This window comes from Trichoderma breve, chromosome 5 (genome assembly GCF_028502605.1).
Source record: "Trichoderma breve strain T069 chromosome 5, whole genome shotgun sequence".
NCBI classification, from domain to species: Eukaryota; Fungi; Ascomycota; class Sordariomycetes; order Hypocreales; family Hypocreaceae; genus Trichoderma; species Trichoderma breve.
In genome coordinates this window covers 3,423,377-3,441,327 of record NC_079236.1, presented here as the reverse complement: position 1 = coordinate 3,441,327, position 17,951 = coordinate 3,423,377, and the positions used below count along the sequence as shown (strand labels likewise).

Below are 17,951 nucleotides of genomic sequence, written 5' to 3'. Positions count from 1 at the left end.
CGTGATGCTTGCGCTTGAGGTGGGAAGGCGGGATTTACCCGCTTACACTAAACTGGCAAAGTTGCTCGAATGGGAACCTCGTTACGGAAGTATCGAATGCGTTACTCTTATTTCCCTAGTAGGCACACCGGACAAGATGAAAACGTGCGATTTTCCGAGGTCAAAATGCCATATTATGTGAAATACCCTGTTTTTTATGGTGTACTTTCAGGATAGGGTAGGATTTTGAGGAGACTATCCCGAGGACTAGCACTACAACACCTCGGATCTTGGGGAGCGATGTTGTCACAAGAAAATGTCAAACATAAGTCATGCCTAGTATGTTAGAGATGGTGAGTGTCTAAAATTATAATTGCTTGAATAAGGTGCAGGAATGCTCAGATGTCGGGCTATTTACCGCGTCATATGCTGATGATTGTCTATATTATTGCACGAAAAGGACAGTGCTCAGTGAATTGAGTCTGTCTTCGTAAGGACATATATCATTGATCCTAACGAATGGCAATACTCTAAAACACACACAATTAAAGTTATTCATTCTCTAACCATATATAATTACAGTGATCAACTAACTTGACTCATGCAGCTGGGGAGCAGTCACTCCATCATCAATACAATCTGTCTTTTCGAGTGGTCCGCAACATACGCCCAGACTCAGACACACCGCCTAAGTCCTTTGTTCCGTTAACATAATGTTCGATAAAAATACATTAAATGATCAGTCAACTCCGTGGATTTACGCAGTCTTAGAAATACGAATCTAGATGTTTGAGTAGTGCCATCCTCAATGAGCGAAGCTCCACCTATCTTCGTCTTCGGGTACATCAGCACTACGGGGATTAAATTTGCCTATTACAGGATATGAATCTCCCGGATAATTAATCCTTCCCGCCATTGTCTTTGTGGAGTGCGGAAAGGTCCGCCATGGACAATTCGTCCAAGTCTTCGGAGGCATCCAAGTCTTCAGAGATGTTCTGGGAGTCGCACACATATGCACCACTTCTACATCTCGGCTTGGGACCTGGTGGGCATTTTGCTTAACATGTTTATGCATATGTCTACCCCGGATTCTAATAAAGACCCATACGGACTCATACTTCAAGACCCGTCAGTCCGTACCCCGTACATGTCATCCGATCTATATTGGTCCCCCGCAGCAACTCTGTTGCCGACGCCAGGGGCCGCATAATCTATACCACATTCGTCTCTTACCGGTCAATCATCTCCTCAATTTTAGTCATCCGACCTTTCACTATTTCATGCAGAACTCGACCCAAGGGCATGGCGATCCAATGAGCCAGGGGGTTGCGGTAAATACCCGCCCAGTAGCGTTTTTTCTCCGATCGCTCGGGGCCGGTAACTTGGCCGAGCCGGATGCTCCAACCCATCACCAGATCCTATTGACCTCGGAGCGGTAAAATAGGACTGGCTGTTACCGGTGCAGATTTATGGATTGCGAGAAACCCGTATTTCTAATTTCTTTGTCATCAGGGACCTCAACCGGATTTCTCGTCTTTGCTGTGCTCCCACATTTACTTCGGGCGGTTGGTGATTTTGCGCCCGCCACCGTGTTTAGTTGGGACCGACAGGACTCGGCTGCTTTGTACAGTTCATCAAGCAAGTTCACTTGCTCCATATTGCGAGCCTTTTGGTCAAGATGGGCGACCCGAGGTTTACTTGCAACACTTGTTCAGCCTCATTTGGGCGCTCGGCGCATCTGAAGAGACATCAACTTTCCCGTAGGTGCTTCTCGCCCCGTTCTAGAAGCACGGCTAACGGATGTCGAACGAGATTGTAACCGTACAGACAGCGGCCATGAATTACATCAATGCACTTATTGCTTATGGAAATTTACCCGCAGGTACGCAGATCTTCCTTAAACATAGGCCCCACTGTGCTATTTGAAGTTGACTTATAGCTTTGGCATCTAGAGACTCCCTGCGTAAGCACTGGAAGTCTTGTCTCTTACGAAAGGCTGCAGGTCATTCTGTCCCTAATCCGGCGACACGAGGAAGGAAACGAAGAGCCTGTGATCAATGTGCAAGCAGTAAGCGAGCATGCGACTTTAATTCACCTTGTGGGACTTGCTCCATGAGAGGCTCCTCGTGCTCTTACTGTCGCATGAGCCCGTTTCAAGCGCATAAACCAAATTCGTACAGTTTCCAGTCAACGGAAGATACTTCTCCTTTGGAAATGCTCCATCGTTTGACTGGAACTGATGGTGAACTTATGGTAGCTGCCAAACCAACCTTGTCAATGTCGCTGGCGTTGTCGCCATTCACCCTAGGAGCTCTCACAACTAATTCAAACCCCCTCAACTACTCTTGCTTCGTTTCGGACCAAGGAAGTAGAGGGTTATACTTTCAAGCCTTTGAAACTGAACGCTTTGAGTTTCTTCTCAACTTCACTTTATGCGGAGGCCTCGACATTTCGTTTAACTTTCTTACTTCGTCGGAGAAAGTACCTGGCAACGCTTATTTCGATAACTTCTTGACTATCGATGACTTACTAAGCATCGACTACGAGGCCGGTAGCAAATGGGTTAAAGCTTCCGAAGAGAGGAGTCGTGCGACCAAAACTATGGAGTGGTTGTTCGACCCTCTTCTATCACAAACAAAGGCAATATGCGAAAAGTTGCTCAATTTACCTGGCATCGACAAGCTTGTAACAGGTAACCACTTACAATCATTGGACGAACAATGCCTTGAGTTCTTCAACCCCCTGAATCTTCGTAGGTTATTAAATGCATTCTGGAAAAGGTGGCATCGGAATTGCCCAGTTATTCACCCGCCTAGTTTCGACCCCTCTCAAGCTCCGGCAGAGTTAGTCCTGGTCTTAGTACTTATAGGGGCTTGCGTTTCCAAGTACCCAAATGATGCTCAAAATGCTCGAAAATGGTTGGAGCCTGTTGAAAGACTGGTATTTGCATTGCCGTGGCTGTCGCGAGAAACTCAGGGTAGTCAGGCAGATCCCACCTTGACGCGATATACCAAGCTAAGAATATTACAAACGACCGTATTAATGTGTGCTTTGCAAACATGGGAAGGAACGGAGAAGGCGAAGGAAAGGATCAGAAAGCTTCGATATCCGTACGTCGCCCAAGCCTCTCAAGAGCTAGCATACCATCGGCCTGATGAACAGATAGGTTCGGACTTGGCTGCAACGCTACGACACTGGGATGAATTTATCTTCGAAGAACAGATACTTCGGTAAGGAGAACCTGTCCATCTTCAACTTTCTGTAAACTGCGTATTCCTGGAGTACTAATGCGATCAATCGAGTAGCACCAAAACCTACGTCTTTCTGCTTGACACGGCCTTTACCATCTTCCATATGACACCCCCCCGTATCACTGTTCCTGATTTGTATTTTCCATTTTCATATCCGGACACCTGCTTTCACGCTCATTCAGGCCATGAGTTCTTCCAGGCGGTGCAGCAGATATGTCCAAATTATCGTATATACAGAGAGACAAACATACACGACGTGATTCAAATGCTCTGCGACACAACAAATTCAGCTGAATTCGATTCTCTTCCAGAGATCTCAGATCTTGGGGGATTTATCTTGATTTCAGGTATGACTATTTATGGACTGAAAGTGATGGTCCTTGTTAGTTGGGTCAATGCTTACGCGCATTCAGCGATACATTCCATCATATTTTGCCAACAGATCTCTTGTTTCTCTTCACAGAATACGATTACGCCACTTTTCAATTCTTTAGACAAATGGCTGTCATTGTGGAATAAGCGTATAAGATCCACACAGATAGGTGCTGAAGCCCGTGTTGTAATAAATCGCGATGAATCTACGCCTTGTCCAAGTTTCTTACGCCATTCACGCGAGTTCTACACGCTGGCACTTGCAAAGTTAGAAATGATTGACAAGTTATATAGCGCTGGGCAAACATCTCAAATAGCTGATACGGGTAAAGGAGGTGTCAAACAGATAATTTCGGATATTAAACAAGTATGGCCATCTCGTGTCGAAACCACTATTGCGAGAGGTGTTTAATCGATAATAAAAGGCGATATATAGAAAGAGATCAATTATTAATGATGTTTGAGTCTCATTATTTGAGAAACGCTATCATGATTCGAGATAATTTTTAATTTGGCATTCAATTCCAGCGCATAGTCCACCCTCTCAGGCAGCGGGATCTGCTCCTGGCTCAGTAACGTACCATGCCAAGTCTCCTCCGCTAACTTCTCGATGCGTATTTCCCCTTCCTAGATATTGGAATCGATTGGAAGTCCTATACTCAATCTTAAAATCTTCCCATCGAGTCTCGCCCATGAGTTCGAAGAAATGCGGCACTGAGCCGGGATATGGCCCCCAGACTTTGCCGTCTACCTTGCCATTTTTGTACCAAGAGCGACACGGTGAGGTCCACACCATTTTCTCCATTATCGCATCTTTATGCTCTTGAAAATCGTTAACTGCTTCTCGAGTAGGCGACACGGCTTTAACTCCTTGGGTCTGTATCTTTTCGACTGCTCTGAAAGCATACTTCAGAGTGTGCTCCAGACATGCAACTAATGAGCCGTTTGCTAACGGAAAGTTCGGTCCTGTAGCCACTATCACCAACAATATTAGCCATCGGACTCTCGAATTGTCTTTAGTAGATAAGACTCACTAAAGTAATTTGGAAATCCGGCTGCAGCTACCGAAAGATAGGATCGAGGCTCTTCTCTCCACTCGTCTCTCATATCCACACCATTTTCTCCAATGAGTGCGAATGACGGGCGAAATGAATTGTCGAAACCTGTGGCACAGATGATGGCATCAAGAGCGAGGTTGGTTCCATCAACCATTTGAACGCCTGTGGGTGTGATGCGTCTGATCTCATCGCTTCTCACGATGACGTTGTCTCTGGTCAAAGCTTCAAGATAGCCGTGGCCAGGCGTCACTCTTAGGAACGCATTAGACTTTCATATCAATGCATGGTAGTGTAACTGGTTCTCACCTTCGGCATCCTACAGCGAATGTAGGTACTATTTTCGATATCAGTTCCGGATTCCCCCCCAAGGCCTTCTCCATATTCTGCCGAGTTTGCTTGTACCACTCCTCTTGAATGGGCCCATCCTTGAACTGGGCGTGCCAAAATTTATTTCCAATGCTTTCAACTTCCTTTCGATACTTTAGAAATTCGTTGGGATTATTGCGCCATTCTTCCCTCTGTTCATCAGAATAGACGAGTCCTCGACCTTCAGGGATATACTTTGCACCGAATTCTTGAGTAATCCATGACGGAGACCGGTTGAAAGAGATCAATGATTTAACTTCTGGTTAGTTGTAGCATTCATCAGCATATGAAATCTTCTTTAGATGGTGTAAGAGATGGTATAAATCCTTTGCTTACCTTTTTGAAGCTTCGGCACCATCTGAATAGCAGATGATCCAGACCCAATAACACCGATAGTTTTCCCCTTGAATGAGTAATTAGAATCCCAAATTGCTGAGTGGACTAGATGGCCTTTGTAAGTGCTTAGGCCATCAATGCTAGGCCACTTCCACTGGCTGAGGTATGATCCAGGTTAGTTATCACAACATAGCCAGATCTGGGTTGGTAACGTACTTGAGCATTCCACAAACATTAATAAGAACTTCGCACTCATCTTCAATGATACTAGAGCCTTCTTTCTCAATCTTGAGCTTCCACTGACCAACGTAGTCATCCCATCTGGCCTCAATTACTCGATGATTGAAGTTCACATATTCATATACTCCATAAGCTTTCGCACGGCCTTTGTAGTATTCGAAAACCTCTTCGGCACCAACATATGCCCTAGACCAGGATGGGTTTCCCTCCCACGAGTAGGTATATGTATGTCCGGGATTATCAACTGAACATCTGTTATCGCTAACATTAGTGATCAGATCAGGAGCTTGGCCTGCGCCCTGCTTACCCTGGGTAGCGATTTTCTAGCCAAGTTCCTCCCACATCGTGATTCTTCTCATAAATAACAAGAGTCGTCGGGCGATCTTGAAACGTCTCGCGAAAGAGCTTCACAGCAGCGATACCTCCGATTCCGGCTCCTATAACCACCACCCGAACGGGCCTCGGCTGTCCAATCCATTGGTCAGAAACTGTATAAGTTGGCTTTGAGCCCATAGCTTTTGCTGATATGTCCGTAGAATTAGTTCAACAACGCAGCGTTCTGCTTTTTCACGCTCAGAATTATGTTGCAGATGCCACAAAGGAACTTCGCGCCCCCGCAGCTGTTCCCATATATATATCCCACATCAATGATACTTGACGGCTACATTGTTCATCTTGGCGTTACATTCTGACGCACGCACGGATATGGGCTCTGCAACTCGTCGGCGATTATCGGCTCACGCCCACATGTAGGCCGCTCTCGCATAGCAACCTGACCTATTGAAACCTTGAGAATGCCCTTTTGAAGCAGTACAACCCTACTTATGCATGGGAAACATCTAAATCGCATAACAAGGAATGCATCAAGACTTCACAATGACGTACGATATAGTTCATCTAGGTTTAAATACAGAGTTCAAGTATTGGGTTTGAGTACAGAGTTCAAGTACAGAGAGCGTGTGTAGGTTTAAAGAAGAGCACATGCCGGTCGAAGGCGAAATCGATTAAACAAAGTGGGGATATGGAATTGTTAGTACTTTGTCCGAAGGATAACCAACATGAAGTTATGAGCATTTGCCCTTACATAGACTATGGAGCCATGAGGAGGCCGACTATAAGTCTTAGGCTGCACTCTCTATGACATGAACTTGGGTATAACCATTGATGGCGAAAAGCTCTCATAACCCCCCCAGAAGATTCTTCAGTATTTCCCCATCTTCTTCACACAGAGATGGCACAATTGAGCACGAAGACATTGATGGTTATCTATCGTGCTGTTGATTCGCCAGACAAAAAATATGCATACACAGCACTTTCTGGCTTGAAATCCCGGATTATAGTCCAACCCTTGCTTGCCACGTCATTGTTCACAGGTGTGGTTGGAAAGACTGAAACAGGCTCCAATGCTACACACAACATTGATCTGCTATATCTCGGTGTTTATTCGCCAATGAAAACCCAAAGAATTTGAGAATGGCCAATTACTCGCTGCTTCGGATAGAAAACATCATGAGCGGGGTTGGAGACCCCCTGCAGCCTGGTTGTACAGAGGCTGAAAATGCGGCCAGGTCTGGCTCAGCCACCTCTCGGCTGACACTCTCTGCCTAGGCTTCTCATGTCTTTTGCATTTTGGAAACGGAGGCAGATTCTTATATTTCATCGCCGAAATAATCTCTCAGCCAGCGCTTAGTCTGACTGTGTTTTCGACGGCGCGTTATTAGTTGCAAGCGCATCCACACTTACGGTTGATGATAATGGGTAGCGACACTTTGGCGGATGGTCTTGAAGGTAAACGCCTACTCCTCGTTTTCTACCCATCCTTGTCCCCTCCTTTATGTATCAAGACGGAGCAGGACTTCCTTAATTGAGTGCAAAGAATGCACTCAATAATAAGCATGCATGGCTAACAAGCATTCAACGGCAGGACGGGTTGACTCTGCATACGGCATCCCGATCGGACCTTTGAGTAATAATACTACCCTGGTGGTCGAGTCGGCTGAGAAACTTCGCCGTAAGTTGCCTTTCAAAGGCATTCATCTAAATGGTCAAGTATACAGGCAGATCTCTTCGTGGTTATCACCGTACTACTTCCGTATGTTGTGGTAACCACGCTGGTACATCAATTTGGTTCCCATTCCAAGAATGTTGCTGACCTGTGTGTCGAAGATCAGTCCCTCCATTCAGTCCAAAAGAAGATATCTTCAAAGAAGCGCTGTTGATTTCCGGCATCTACCAACGAGATAAAAAAGTTGTCAGCATCGACAAGTCGGATGTGGCCTCCTTTAAAGAATATCTGGAGTACGACCTTGATGTCCGGCGGTTAAATAAAATCCACAAGCACCTTTGGCTGGCCGGTTTACCGCAAGCCTGTCGGACATTGCATGACCAAGTCAGAATTGGACGGGAGATTCACATCTCGGAAATGGCCCATCTCCACCTTGTTTGGCGCGACAACATTCTATACCTGAAGCCACTGCCGGAGTATCTTCTAAGCTATTCTTTCTGGACGGACAAGCTCTGCGCTGACCGTGAACTTTTTGAGAGTGCCAAGGGATTTCTCTATTCTTACACCTGGCTATTATGCAGCAAAAGTGACTTCCGGATTGCACGCGAGAAAGGGCTGATATCAGAAACGATCACATGGGAGGAATGGGTCCCTTTCTCTGCAGCTGTGGTGTCCAACATCGACGGCGATCTCAGCGGCATCAATCCGAGATACGTTTATGGTGAATTGCGGCTTACACGACTGAACCTGATAAGTCGATTCTGCACAAACACATTCGAATTCAAGACCATAATTCGCGGATATGAATACGGCTATCGCCAATACTCGACGTACCTTGAAAGAAACTTCAAATGGGTTTTAACTGCCTTCATCTATATAACTGTGGTCTTAGCAGCCATGCAAGTAGGACTGGCCACAACCAAACTGAACGAGAACGCAATATTTAACCGCGCATCATACGTGTTTACCATGTTCTCCATCTTGGCTCCAATTATCTCGTTAACAATCGGGTCGTTTTTCATATTAGTCCTGATAATTTTTAATTTTCGTTACGCGCTGAAACGAAGAGCAGCATCGCATAAGGAATTCTCGACAGCATTTGGAAACGAATCTGTACAAGCTTATAGGCATTGACAGGGTAATTATATGTGCTTATACCATTCACTTTCAGTTGTTTTCCGTTGCTTTCAAATTCTGAATTTTTACATTTCTTACTTTATCCAAAATCCATTTCACCAAGGATAACTAAATTGTATTTAGCTCCCTAGTTATAATGATGCAAACGATGGCTTCATAGCTCTAGCTAGCTGGCCTTTTCTTTCCTATTTGGAGCTTGTATACAACAACAAACTCTTTTGTCAGGTTTTTTAAGGCTTATTCTTTCTATGATACTATAGAAATACACTACTTCTATGACCCTCTCGCATGATCAATGAGACAGCATGCTAAAGGCGTATTACCGTATTACCTTCACATTGAATCGATGTGCAAAATAAGTAAGAAATGGTGTCGTTCAGCCTTTAGATTTATTCATGCGAGGAAGACGTTGACAGTGGTCAGTGCCTGGGCTTGATTAGGGAAGACATATATGTTCAATTACTGCCTAGTAACAGAGCGTAATATTATACTCATTAGATTTAGGTCTATGTGCTCATATGAAACTTAATATACCCTTTTAATCATCATCCCTTTCGATGCTAACCTCTCAACCTCCCGAAGCAGTTTTTCGTCGGACTTCCACATGAGAGGTAGCCAAGGCGGATATTTGAACCATTTTTTGAGAAACTGTGGTCGAACGATGACATGCAGATGCAAGTGGTGTACTGAGATGGTGTCTGGATAGTAAATGTTCCCTATTAACTGCCACCGGCCTCGGTGATACCCGGAGTGTATTTCGGAAGGAGGCACATCAGGACTATGTTCGTTCAGGAGGCGATGCTTCAAGTCATTCATTGACCGCACTGTTTTCACAGGGAAAAAAAAAACTCGCATTAATTAGGCTCTTCAAATAGATGTCAGATTAGCATGGTATAACTTACATAATTCAAGGTGTGCAGTGCTGAGGTTTTCGATATCTCGGATATGCTCGATGGGCATGATGAGCCAGTGGTTCTTCCCTGCATTGGTGTGGTTTTCGACAGCCATGATTTCGGGTAGATCATCCTATCTAAGGTCAGCGCTTATTGCCATGAACTTTCCCAAAGATGTGAAGACTCACATATGTGATAATTCTTGTGAAATTTGTATGATCGCAGAATTTGCATCGTTTGTCATGACGTTCGGTCCACTCCAAATTGGCAAGGTAGCGGAATATTTTTATGATTGTCTGCAGCATTATGGATGGAATTCCGGAGAGAGGGCAAAGACGAAGGCGAATGGGTCAAGACGAGAAAACGGCAATGAGCCGAATTTATAATTTACACGATTTTAGTATCCCTTTGGTCCCTTTGTTATATCCTTTAACAACCCACAGATCAATTATTGTCCCGTGATAGGCTCATGCGCTGTGTTGTAGGCCTCGGACAAAGCCCTGGAGCCTGGAGCGCTGCGGCGCTGTGGTGGGAATAATTCTGGCTGCGCCTCAACTACAAGACTAAAGCCGAGGCTTTGTGCTATGGTCTGACTGTACGGAGAAATGGTAGCGTATTATTGCCTGAATCATTCCAGGCGTTGCAAGAACCTTTGTCTCCGTAGTTAGCTCCAGTCTTTCTCTATACTATCGGCTTTGTTGAAGAGCTGCCTGATCAAAGAAGTCCCAAGACTGGCACCGCTAGATTTCTCATGGCACCATCACCACCACCAATGTTGTCACGACATTAGCCGTTGGCGCCAATTCTAAGCCAACTAAAACAACACTCCAACACAGTGCGTGCCAGGACAATATAAAACAAACGAGCCATAAAACCGCTTTTCTAGAGGCTACTGATGGAGTTCTCCAAATGTTGAGGAGTAATGTTTAGATATTTCCAGTTGAATCAAGAGTTAATTGGTGATTAGCTCGACTTGATTAATTCGCTCACGTTATTTTTTTTTTTTTTTTGGTTGGGTGCTCATGTCACTTGTTGAAAGCGCCACAGAGCGTGCAAGAGGCACGGCATGTGGGATTCCATTGCGAAGTCATCATAAAGAGCAACGTCTTTCCAATTGTTTCCGGCTTCACAATCCTCCCATGTGAATGCTAGATTGGTCACGCGTACTTACTGTGTTTTGTCTTTCTTGGAATTCTTGAAATTGTCCCCGTTCAGCGGTTTGAGGAGGTTTTCCTTTGAGACGTCTGATAAGTGTATTATGCAGCTACTTAATTAAGGGATGCCCCTCTCCTATGTTTACGTCAAAACTACCTTAGTAGCAAACCATTGTTTAAGCAATTCTCATGAGTAGGATCTGGAATTAGAAGTAATGAGTGCGGTAGAACTATTATAATCTCACTTCCGCACCATCAGGGTTGATCCTCAAGCATGGCGTTCACTGTTTGCCACCGATGCTATGTTAGAAATGCCATTTGCCCCGCCTCATTTGCCGAAGATCTTAAACGGGATCGATGCAATTGCAAAAAGCGTCACGGGCTTTATTTAGCAGCTCGGCGATGACTTTGAGATTATCCGGAAGAGCGTACACCCAGTCCAAGGTGAAGGCGCCGCGGTAACTGAATTCTTGGTGGTTGCCACAGCTAAACCAACGGGCAAGATCTATAATAATCACGACTACTTACTCTATCTTCGTGCCAAGGATGAAAAAATTGTGCTTTATCGGGAGTATTTTGATCGAACTAGGACTGCTGCTTCATTTACACCAGATACAAATTTTAGGCCCATGGCCAGTGGACCAGGTACGCCTCAATCCTAAACGCCTTGAGATTTATATTTCGGTTAGGTATTGAGAGTATTTTCATTAACACGGAGTGAGAACTTAGGAGCTCAGGAAAACATTCTCACAGATTTGAAATGTCAGAGAAAATGTGTTATCAAAAGAATAGCCCTTAGTTTAGGTAGCTTGTGTAGATCAGCTTACATATAGGCTCATAACTTCATATTTATCTTAACTTCTCACTCAGCTGAATTGACAAGTTACATTTTGTGAAGTTGAGTTTTCAGATAGAAACCGTATGTTATGAGTATATATTTAAATATTCCGAGGAGATCAACAACTTCAAACCAATATTTCGTTATATACATTTTGTTCCACCTATTAACTAATTTTGCGTATAATTCGCTTGAAAAACCCTCCTTCTGCAGGTTCATTAATCCATTTAGGAAATTTTAAACGCTTGAATAACGACGCATCAAGCCTCGAATTCTGAAACTTTCTCATCATTGCTTCCCAATCTTTTTTAGTACATTTATTCAGGCGGCCTCCATTTCGAACAAGAAGTATCATGAGTTGATATACTTGTTTTTCCTTGAACATACCAGTGAAGTAAACCTCCATGGCATAGCAATCCAGCGGTGTGCGTCCATTTGAGTCCATCAAATTAATATTTACTTTCCTATGAATAAGATATTCAGTCATGCTGTAAGAACATAAATGGATAAGGCTTGCTGTGCCTCGTGCTATTGTAGTTGAACTTGTCGACGGATCGTGAAAACTTCTAGGAATTTGTAGGGTCATTTCTAGGTTTTTAAATCTTTTGATGATATTGAGAGATAAGAGAGATAAGGCATCGTATGATTTATTAAGTCGAAATTCGGTCCGTAAGTAGAGAAGAGTTTCAGCTAAGCAGTTAACATGATTATCGAAAGGGAAACCATGAGTAGCTAAAATATCGATCATCTGCACAGCTTCTTCGTAGGTAGTTAGGCGATTCTGAAATGCAGCAAAAACGAGTTGTGCGCAACAATCCGTAGACCGGGATATGATCGATGGCTGAGATTGCAAAGCGTCCTCAATGAAGAGACGAAGATGAGCTTGGAATGCCAATTGGATTGTGGAGCCCAGGTACAAATCTGGCAATCTAACTCCTCTGCAGAGAAATCTTGAATAAATGACATTAGACTTGAGCACGGACTTGGTTGAAAAAAATGAATATAAGCTCTTCCCAGTTGTTTCTTCGGAATACTTGGCATGACGCCAAAGTTCAAGTCTTCGGCCCTCTGTCTCATATTCCTTTCCAGGAAACTTGAGAAGAATGAGCTTTACGAGGAATGTGTGCCCGTTATCACTGATAGCATGTGCTCCTGATCGCAGAACAATATTTTTGAACACTGGTAGTTCAACAAAGTCTACAGTCGTCTGGTGCAGTAACTGAAGTTTGCATTTAGGTGACTTCTGGATTTCAATAAGCCCGCCAGTGTAAGTTCTCAATAAAGTGGCCCAATAATTAGGGGTGCGTTCGTCCAGGTTCTCAAGTATTTGGTCCAGCTCGGAATAGTGTGAAAAATTTAAGCAGCGGAGAATTTTTGGCACGTCTGCAAGATAAACATTATCCCCTTTAGCAACAACTTCAAGTAAACAAAACGCCTCACGACGGAAAGATTGAGGTGTCCGTTCCACTATGCTGCTGTAGTACTCAACTATGTCGTCAGGCAGGTTTTTCAAAGCCATCCGTAGCTGCCTGGACAGGGCTTCAGTGCTTCCCCGTGGTGGAGCAGCCGCCGCAATCTTGGATAGGTCTTGCAACACCAATTTAACCCACAGGAAAACGCCTTTGGCTCGCTTCACTATCTCTTCTACCAGTTTGAAAAGTTCTTGTGAGCCAGAGCATTGGCTGTTGATGACTTGGGAGCAAAGTTCGCGAATGTCATTATCTGTATGCTGATGAATCTGAAAACCAGGACAACTGGGGAAAGCGTCCTTGAAAGCGTCCCACGGTCGGCTAGAAAAGAGAATTTTAATACGTGTGCGGCTATTCCGTGGTTTTGTTATACTCTTCAAGAACTCCGCAATAAATTCTGGTGGCCCGTTGTGTTCATCGAGCGCATCAATGAAGATACATAGATCTAAATCCATTGATTGTTGATCTATGACTCGATATAGGGCTTTATTAAGATTTTGGAGTGTCCAAATTTCGTTTTCGAAATCTTCAATTCTTTCGCGATTGTGGTATCCATTCATAAGACTTTCGACTCGTTCAGTCTTTCTTCGCTCGACGGATCCTCGGATTGATAAAATGTCCTCAGAGGCGTGTTGTATAATCGCTTCAATTAATGAAAAGGTACCGGGGGCTTGCTCTAAAACTTGGCTGAGAATGCTGCGGAGCAAACCCTCAAATGACTTTTGAATGAGACTACCGCGGTAATGGAAGAAGAAATTCGCTTCAACGTGTACGGCTTTACTATACCATCCATGTAATAGCTGTGATGTGCGCTTATCGTTGTAGAGAAATTTCATGAAAGTTGACTTTCCAGAGGCAGGCCGTCCAGAAACCCAGTAGAGACCTTCACCTTTTTGTAGCCAGTTTTTTAAACCAATTGAAGGATCTTCGAATGCCCATTCAAAAGAGCAGCCGGCGTTTTTATCGATCTGCTGCAACCTCTCATCTCTCTCATGTACGCGTAAAGATTGGATAGTTGCTAGCAACGCATTAGTCTAGTTCACCAATTTGACAGAATAAAACACTAACACTTGAGGTCCCAAATACCCCTTGAGCTGTTATCAGTAAAGGTTTTGTTATTGGATAATACCGTTGCAAGATTGTGTGTAGCCAAGCGTTCCAAATATTGGCTGTGGGTATCTAGGTCATTACTAAGAATATGCCGTAGCCTATTCGCAATGGGGCCAATGACATGACTTCCGGGTGAGAGTTTAACCATGTTAGAGTGGTTTTCGTCAATTTGTATGGTCGACGCCGGATCAGAAGTACAACGATTACCCGTGGCAGACTCTCTTGATACTAATATGGTCTCTGACCCCGATCTACCATATGAACCGTCAACCAACTATGAAATATGTTAGCCGATTCTCTTCTCAAGTACCTATTCCTTCTTAAATTTGGTATCAGTACCTTCACGGTAGGTGTTTTCTGGGTTTCATACGCCCAACAAAGCTTCATCTCTCGAAGTTGAAAGATGCCAGAGATCTGTTGCTCCAGACTGGATAGAAAACTTGACCGGTTTGATATCTCGGCGACAAGCGCGTTTTTATTCGGCTGATCTTCAAGCATGGTATGAATATCGTCGATGTCCATGCCTTCACTTGGAACGCCGAAAAATATTGCGCCTTTTGTTTTTTGAAGTATGCATTCATAAGAGACTTCACTGTCGGCGAGCATACGCAAACATTGTTTTAGCAGTACACCGCCAAGGCTATGTGCCAAAAATGTCAACTCCTTCGAGCTAGGCGATGACCACCCTCCTGCTTTCAGTGTGTTGATCAAGTTATTGGCAAGATCTGCTACTGTTTGGAAGGATTTACTCCCCACCAGTTTAGTATCATATCCATAGAGAATGAATCTAACACCTGGGACGAGCTCTGGTAGTTTATCTCGTATCCACATGAACGATTTGTCGTTGCCTCGAGGCTGCCACGATCCCATCGGGTGGCTTGCTAGACCTGAAATCACTACACAGCTTCAAGTAGTCAGTTTCCGCATTTAACGTGCAATAGCATTGATTGACATACTCATACTGATGTTGAGATACTTCATTCAAAGGAGTGAGACCGTAGAACGTGTCATCCAGAATGAGTGAATACTCAGGTAATCCGCGCACCGGGAGGTACCATTCTCCAGCCGCAGGAGCAGCGCGTACAACTCCAGGGATTTTTTTAAGATTGAGTGTCGCCGTTTTTGTGGGAGTTTCAACCCAGAAATCGCAGCTCAAGGCTAGAGATGCTACGCGAATATCCTCCAGCTTGCCATCAGGGAGAAAAGGTTGTACCAATTGAGCGACACCTAGGCGATCCAGACGCGGCGGGATACCCCGAAGGCGATATACTTTGGTCTCTAGGGAGGCCATGCTACAATCGTCACTGAATCGGGTTGTGGTTTCGCCAGTCTGGGTTCAGCTTGAATCGTTGCACCACTGGGGGAAACCGGCTCGGAAGAAGACTTTGAGAGTTGAAGGGAGAGAAATAGTGTGGCGAAGTCAATGTCCGAGCCTCGTGCGATGCCTAAACTGATCCCCCGTTCCCCAGCCCGCCTCATATATGCACCTTCGATGGTTTCTCTCTTATTACTGGCTAACATGTCCGCCAATCATCTCGCAACACATTGCGCCGAAGGCGTGCATCGCAAATTACTGACCAATCGATAAATTTTGCCATGGAAGGCAATTGTATAAACACAATCTAGACTATTGATTTACAAACAGGTACATCTCAATTCGGATTCTATGCCCAATCATTATATGCACCATGAATAATTAGACATGGTAGATATGCATAACATGATAGACGGCTATCCATTAAACAATATAACTTTGCCATTATGGAACTACTCCGGATTCTTCTATCAATGCGAGATAAACCGAAGCACATAGCGAAGGCATTATTACTATGCAGCTGTGAGTGACCAATCAAACTCACCCAAAGAAGAGGAAGAAGAAGAAGAAGAAGAAGAAGAAGGGGGGGGGGCAAGTTAGAGTGACCTGAAGCGACCTGACTTTACCGGCTTTCGGCTCGGCTTCAGTACATGCACATGTAACCATACAGCGTGCATGAGCTGTTGGGCTGTCGATGAGCCAAGCGACGTTGGTCAGAGAAAAGCCTCCTGTACATACGCCAAGAATCCTGCCGTTGGTGATTCCAATTTAATTTCACCTATGTGGGTACGCGGAATTGACCTGAAAGCTGCACGGGTCCAGTATAAGAACCGCCAACCGCCCAACTTTGAGCAGACCAAGGCACTTCCACTTGTCGCCTCATGAGAACATGAATCAAGCATCATCATCATGGCACCTGTCCTTTTTCCGCCCGAAATCTTCCAGCAAATTATATCCTATCTGATTCACGATCCCGACCGGGACCATCCTCTTAGTCATTATGCCAGCGTTAGCCGCGTTTGGCAAAACGAGATTGAGCCGTTGACTTTTGCCCTCCTGCATCTTGACTTGCAGTCACTCTTACAGCTCAACTCCATCGTGACGGCACGGCGCCGTGCGTATGTGCGCCATATTCGGCTCCGCGTCAAGCTGCCTAAACCCGAGCCTTGGTCGTGGAAATACAAGGAGACGGCTGACGAGAAACTACGGAACAACCAGGCATTCCAAGCAGTGTTGGAGGCATTTCTGCAGTCTCTGAGCCAGTGGGATGTGGCCGAGGGGCATAAAGATGGTGTCGAGGTCACCTTTTTCGTGCCTTTGCCGCGTAAGGGGCGCGATCATCCGCTGGAACAATGGAGAGTCAGATATATAAAATCGGTGCTGGAGATGACTGATCCTGGGCGAATTGCGCGACTGCCCTCTGCTGCGACCATAACTAAACTTGAAATACCCGATGATCCAGATCGAGAGAGACTAATCTCTGTGGTGGCCGTTTGTGCTTTGTTAGCGAAGCTACCAGCAGCAACAGAAAAGGTGAGGCTCTATTGGTGGAAAGCGGATAGATTTGCAAGAATGCGAAATGGTAATTCTACTGGCTCTCTCTCTCCTAAACAAACGCTCGATTTATTAACACTTGGGGTAATAGATCTTGCAGATGCTTTGTCCCAAATCAGCCATCCAATCGATGACTTTGACTTGCGCGACTCGTACGGTGGCGGTAATAACCAGACTCCAACTGCGGCTACTGAGGTGTTGATGTTGAGAGAAGGGGAAGAAGATAGACTTTCAAAGTCCTTACACGTCGTATCTCAACGCGTTACAGATTTCGGCGTTAGAAGGATTCCAGTCAGTGATGAAATACTCTTTCCTCGAACGCTCCCTGCGAGTTTGGCAGAGCCGCGATGGGACCGACTCGTCTACTTCGGCTTGTATTACCAGCCATATGATCCCTGGGGTGAACCACTCTTTCTTCCCGACCCAAATGCGGATGACTCTATTTCTTTGGATGGGAGTGAGGCCTCATTTTGGGCCACCTCCAGTACACCAAGTGCCGAGACAGAGAGGTCGTCGCTCACCCTGGATATTGCAACTCCAGCCATACAGCGGCTTTACCTCGCTGCAGCACGCGCGGCCTTGCAGATGCCCGTACTAAAAGAAATGGAACTCGTGGCAGAGCTGGAGCCATATGAATATTGGCATGGATTTCGGTATTTCGTACATCAAGGTTCAGCAACGGCGACTTGGACCAGCAGCTCCGGGTTTGTCCCAGAAGATGAAGTATTAGAACACTGGCACAAGGTGCCAAAGAAGAATCTGCAATTGGAGCTCAATGTTGTGATTACAGACGATAGGAGGGCGGTATGAGCATATGTATCTATTAGATAGTAGTAGACATCAAATGTTGCAGGATGGTAGAGAATATCCATAT

At 45.0% G+C, this 17,951-nt stretch overlaps 4 protein-coding genes across 4 annotated transcripts; 2 read left to right on the top strand and 2 right to left on the bottom strand.

Annotated features, from left to right (window-relative positions):
* Positions 1–1,815: 1,815 nt before the first annotated feature.
* Positions 1,816–3,749, top strand: T069G_08659 (uncharacterized protein; the record flags this gene model as incomplete). The annotated part of the gene is made up of 7 exons (XM_056175869.1): positions 1,816–1,861; positions 1,932–2,047; positions 2,167–2,731; positions 2,849–3,209; positions 3,285–3,365; positions 3,542–3,577; positions 3,644–3,749. The coding sequence occupies 7 exons, from the start codon at positions 1,816–1,818 to the stop codon at positions 3,747–3,749; spliced, it is 1,311 nt and encodes a 436-aa protein (XP_056026818.1).
* Positions 3,750–4,146: 397 nt separating this feature from the next.
* Positions 4,147–6,115, bottom strand: T069G_08658 (flavin-binding monooxygenase-like domain-containing protein; the record flags this gene model as incomplete). The annotated part of the gene is made up of 6 exons (XM_056175868.1): positions 4,147–4,577; positions 4,637–4,911; positions 4,967–5,285; positions 5,363–5,520; positions 5,579–5,854; positions 5,910–6,115. The coding sequence occupies 6 exons, from the start codon at positions 6,113–6,115 to the stop codon at positions 4,147–4,149; spliced, it is 1,665 nt and encodes a 554-aa protein (XP_056026817.1).
* Positions 6,116–14,161: 8,046 nt separating this feature from the next.
* On the bottom strand, positions 14,162–15,499 carry T069G_08657 (uncharacterized protein; the record flags this gene model as incomplete). The annotated part of the gene is made up of 3 exons (XM_056175867.1): positions 14,162–14,482; positions 14,548–15,112; positions 15,165–15,499. 3 exons carry the CDS (start codon positions 15,497–15,499, stop codon positions 14,162–14,164), a joined length of 1,221 nt encoding a protein of 406 aa, XP_056026816.1.
* Positions 15,500–16,432: 933 nt separating this feature from the next.
* T069G_08656 (uncharacterized protein) lies at positions 16,433–17,887 on the top strand (the record flags this gene model as incomplete). Its single annotated transcript, XM_056175866.1, has 2 exons — positions 16,433–17,105; positions 17,169–17,887. The coding sequence occupies 2 exons, from the start codon at positions 16,433–16,435 to the stop codon at positions 17,885–17,887; spliced, it is 1,392 nt and encodes a 463-aa protein (XP_056026815.1).
* Between the last annotated feature and the right edge of the window lie 64 nt (positions 17,888–17,951).